At 37.3% G+C, this 5,478-nt stretch overlaps 1 protein-coding gene across 1 annotated transcript in view; it reads left to right on the top strand.

The window, feature by feature from the left end:
• The window catches only part of Rabep1 (rabaptin, RAB GTPase binding effector protein 1), a 170,120-nt gene that overhangs the window by 41,760 nt on the left and 122,882 nt on the right, over positions 1 to 5,478 (top strand). The window contains exon 2 of the mRNA XM_004638319.2: positions 204 to 332. Coding sequence (XP_004638376.1) covers positions 204 to 332 — 129 coding nt within the window. The remainder of the gene's footprint in view (positions 1 to 203; positions 333 to 5,478) is intronic.

The raw sequence follows: 5,478 nt of genomic DNA, 5'->3' as shown, positions 1-5,478 counted from the left end.
AGCTTGTTCTAAGTAGGTGCTTTAGACCACTGAGCCATCTCACTAGCCCCTCTTGCTCTTTTTAAAATTAGAATTTTCTACACTAATTTATCTTAGGAAGAGCTTAACTACTTGTTTCATGTATGGCAATGTGCAGGTGAAATAACTTATTTTTGCAACTTAATTTATAAATAATTATTTCTCGTTAACATTTTGTTTTGCAGTTTCTCTTCAGCAACGAGTAGCAGAATTGGAAAAAATCAATGCAGAATTTTTACGTGCACAGCAGCAGCTTGAGCAAGAATTTAATCAAAAGAGAGCAAAATTTAAGGAGTTATATTTGGCCAAAGAGGGTAAGTTCCTAAGTTTTCTTCCAACCTTATGCTAAACTACTTTAAAATTTTGAGGTTTTTAATAGTACACTATTATTTCGTCATTAAGTAAATCTTGATTTTATGGGTTCTTACATTGTAGAGCAAAAGAATACTATGTAGAGGTTAGGGTTAAGAATGTACTTAAAAGCAGTTGGGCGTGAATTTGCATGGTAGCCTGCCTGGCCTTTCTCAGATGTGGTATGTACTTTCATTTATGCTTTTACCCTTTTACTGTCTGTCTGTCTGTGTCTCTGTCTTTGGATTTACTATTTTATCTTTTATTTTAAAGAGGGAAAAACAAAGACTAGAACAAATAACAAGAACAGAGACAAAGCAACGTAAGACAGTACAAATGGTGCAGAATTTCAGAACAAGAATGGAATATTAAGATGGTTGTTTATATTGTTACCAAGTTTGTTGTTCAGACTACTAGACTACTAGGTATAGATATGCAATATTGATCAATTAAACATCCACTCTTCCTTTCAGTAAACCTTAATTTTTTCTCATTTTTTACTTTTTAATTTATTTTAAAGAGAGTATAATAATAAGACATTAAAGATGGAATATATTTAAAAGAACAAGATGAAAGGTATTCAGCTGCAGTTATTGTATTGCACATGGTTGTCCTCAATGTAGTTGCTCAGATTACAGGTATTAGCATGTAGTCAGTCAAAGTAAGTTTCAAACATTAACTATTACTTTCAAAAAACTGGTAAGAGTACTAATATTGTTTAGACAAGATATATCTGCGTCTTCTCCTCTGAATACTATGAAAACAATAATATGCAATGAATTAATTATTGTAACTGTCCTACTAACCTGTTTTGAAACTGTTTCATTGCTATTTTTTCTCATTAAAATGAATAAAATAACTGATAGAAATTAATATAGTACAATCTTCTCAGCAACCCAGTATACTTACATGATTTTCCCTTTTCTTTTTCCCCCTTTTTTCCTTTCCCTAATCTCCATTGTTTATTCTTTATGTTAATTTTTCCATTTTACTATAGTTATTGTGTACCTTTCAAATTTTATTTATTTTTACAGGTTCTTACACCAGGGAGACAATTTGATGTTTACACATGTGGATCTGTTTTATTTCACTTATGAGGATAGCCTCTAGTTGTATCCATTTACCTATAAAGGTCTTAAGTTTATCTTTCTTTGTAGCTGAGTAATACTCCTTTATATAAACATACTATATCTTTTTTATCCATTTCTCAGATGATGGGCATTTGGATTGTTTCCAAGATTTAGCTATGACAAATTATGCTGCTATAAACATAGGATATGTTTATATCCTATGCACATATATTACTGTGGCATGGTGTTTTTAGTTCTTTTGGAAAGATACCCAGAAGGGGTATAGCTAAGTTGAATGGGACCTCCAATCCTACTTAATCAAGATCTCAGAAATTCAGCACAAGAACAATATATTGAAAGCTACTAGAGAAAAGAAACATCACATTTAAAGGAAAGCCCATCAGAATCACAGCAGATTTCTCAACACAATCCATCAAGTCAAGAGCGTGAAGTATTTCAAGTCCTACAAGAAAACAACTTCCAGCCCAGATTGATATACCTGGCAAAACCTTCTTTCAAAATTAATGGAGAAATAGAATACTTCTATGACAAAGAACAACTAAGGAAGTTCATGACCACCAAACCAATCCCAGACAGAATACTGAAACATACTCTAGAAAGGGATCAAAATGACCTTTTTCTCTTTTTCAGTCCAAGTTTGCTCAGTAGAGCTGGTTTATCCCACCCCCACTTTAAAACAATTGGTTATCAGTGTATTAAAACACTTGTCTTGTTGGGGAGCAAAAACCAAAAACAAAAAACAGTTTGATCCTGGTACTGGGAAAATAAGCAAAAAAACACTTGCCTTAGGTTTCTGTGATGGCGACTTCCACCTCTACTCCTTGTTCAATACTGATGCAAGTAATCTGTTTAATAATCTTAGCAGGACTATGTGAATCAATGAGTCACTTATGTATTCTCACCTGGATATGATGCCGTGACTTAGATCCTTCACTACAAGGCATTTGTTTTATAGTGATCCTCAAAGTCTTAGTAGGCAGGCAAATGGATCCTTTCACTTTTGAGATTTTTTTTCCTTTGCACTTCTGATCAAATCAGCACATGTTGTAAATTACGGGTCGGTGCCTAAAGAAACAATGAGAAGACCTGATGAATGTAGCTCAGAGGTCTCACTGAGATTAGTCTCTCTCCAAGTGAGCTCAGAGCCTCAGAAGCATCTCATATTTATTGAGGGGTAAAGGCAGACTAAGGAATGTGCATAATTACCTAAGTGAATACAAACTACTATCTCTATTGACTTCCACATTTGCCTAACACTAGGCTCACACAAACGCTAGCTGATAACATCCCAAGCAAGGAATCAGAGGACAGGGCACCTGCAGGAGAAGCTGTTATCTGCAGCTTTGGGTCCCAGCTTGCCGGGAATTTGCAAACAGACAGCAACTCTCCTCAGGCTCTATTGTTCCCAGTTCTCTTGGGACATCAGGCTTTTGTCTCAAATCTATATTTCTACAAGCACACACCTTTTCCTGGGATTTAAACTTCGAGGCTGGTGAGGGCAATCCTAATTTGGTAAATCACCACCTTGGATTCCATGGGGTTTTTCCAGTATATTTAAATGCCATGGCTGCAGTGAGGCTTCCTGACTGACGTGTTCCTCAGCTGGAGTGAATAGCGGTGAGTCGGGAGCAGGAGGAGATGCAGCTGAGCTCTGAACGCCCACAGCCACCCCTTCCTCAGGGAATGCTCTTTCATACGCATTTACCCTGTACTTTTCAAATAAACTTTTTGGGACTGGTTAAACAAAATAAAAAAAACCAAAAAACACTTAAAATGCAAATGGATAAATTGAGTGTGGTGTTACATGCCTGTGATCTCAGCACTTAGGAGACTGAGGCAGGATTCCTAGCTAGCCTGGGATATGTAGGTGAGTTCAAGGCCAGTTCAGAAGGGCTTGAGCACGTTTGAGCAGGAGATAGCAGGTAGGTACACAGAGGTGTGTTCTTGTGTGAGAAGCAGCCAACCTTCTCCCTATTGGCTGGCTTAAAGTTTTTTTTTTTTTTTTTTTTTTTGTATTTAGGACAGGGTGTACAGAGTCTCTCTGTGTAGATCGGACTTGTAGTGATTCTCTTTTTTACAGCCTCACAAGTGCTGGGATTACAGGTACGCGCCACCACACCCAGTCTCAATTGCATCTCAGTGCACCCCGGGGTGTGGGGCTGGCATGGTAGGCCCAGGGATCAAACTCCTGGCCCCTGTGTCTGCCTAAGCAGGTGCTTTAATCCGCTGTTATTTGGCCAGCCCTTCACCGTCTATCCTAGCTGACTAGTTTAAGCCAAAAGATTTCTAGGCAATACAGATGAATGACCATTTTGTATCTGCATATTCAAAATGGTTAGGATAGATATATAGTTACATTGTCTTAATGAATAGAGGGATTTGTTCTAATAGTGTTTGTAAATAGGATCTCATGTCTGCATCTTGTACAACAAATAACCACTAGGAAGATAGTATACAGTGTGTTAATTATTGGAACTGTCCTACCAGTTTGATTTGAAACTTGTCTCATTGCTATTTATTTCTCAATAAAATTCTGGAAAAAAAAAGATTTCTGGGCAAGGTTGCTAAGGGAGGGGAGAGTGGGTTTATGGGGATTGAATGTTCTTGGCTGTTGAGAAATTATCTTTGGTTGTTAGCCATGTTCCTGGAATATTAAACTGAGTAGACATTTTCTGTAAGTCTGGTATAAGGGGTTAGGGGTAGCAGCCTAGGGTGGATGAGAGCTTAAGATGGAGGCATTCCTGATAGTGGTAGAGCTCTTGCTTTGCATGCATGGGATCCTAGATTTGATCCCCAGCACCACGAAAAGCAAGACCAAAAACAAAACAAAAAACCCATAAATGTCTGTCTTAATATAGAATAGCCTTTTAGGTTAATTGTCCCTATCTGGTATGTAAAGACATTCTCACCTAATTTATTATTCTTTAATGTCACAAAAGAAGTGTGTGATACAATCTGGACTGCTCAGTGCCTGAGCATTTTTTTTTTTTTTGCGGACCTGGGGATTGAACTCAGGCCGTTGCACTTGCCTGGGAAGCACTTATTCCACTGAGCCATCTCCCCAGCCCCTGAGCATTTTTTAATGATACATATAACATCACATAAGTTTTCTAAAAAAAACCCAAAAACTTATCAGACTGGTGATCTCAGGCTTGTTTGACATATACTTATGACAAGTAGTTGAAGCACAAGAAAAAGGCACATATCTGAGTCTATAAAAAGGTTATTAGCATAAACAATCCAGTTTTACATTTTAGAAGACCTGTATACTTGGCTGGCATGAATATATTCAATATACCATAAGATTACCAATAATGAGTATCATAGTTATGTGGAAACCTTTGTCTCTTAGTTTTGTACCAAGCATTTTTAAATAAGAAAACCTTAATTGTTTACTGACAGAAGACAACTTTTTGACAGTGACCAATATAAATATATAATATGTTGAGGAACATTCTTTGGGGTATTTTGTAAACCTATAGAAACTATTGGGGTCCCATTAGTGAACAAAGACTGAAAGAAAATATTTCCAGGCAGCTCCTCCTTTATCCTTTATTTACCAAGGGAAGTTTTATCTAGAAATTTCTCTAAGCACAAGGGGCCCCCATTTAATTAATCATTTCAATAATTTTTTTTGATGACTAATGAGAACCATGTCATAACAACACATTGTTCTTGATCAATGACACAGTCTCATAGACAACAATAGACAGCTGGATGTGGTGGCACATGCCTGTAATCTCAGCACTTGGGAGACTGAGGCAGGAAGAGTGTTTTGAGTTTGAGGCCAGCCTGGGCTGCACAGTGAGTTCAGGGCTATCCTAAACTGTGTAGTAGGACTGTCTTAAAAAGACAAAAAACTACAAAAAAGGCCATAAATAGTATGAGATATATATATATTTTTATAATTATTTATTTATACATTTATTTATTGTGTGTGTGGCCAGCTCAGCCCACCAGGGGGCGGGACTGGCTGGCATGTGGTGCTGGGGGATCGAACCGCTGTCCCTGTGCTTTG

This window comes from Octodon degus, unplaced genomic scaffold, assembly GCF_000260255.1.
Source record: "Octodon degus isolate 3935 unplaced genomic scaffold, OctDeg1.0 scaffold00098, whole genome shotgun sequence".
Classification (NCBI taxonomy): domain Eukaryota; kingdom Metazoa; phylum Chordata; class Mammalia; order Rodentia; family Octodontidae; genus Octodon; species Octodon degus.
Note: the sequence above shows the minus strand (reverse complement) of the source record. Positions and strands in the feature narration are given on the sequence as shown.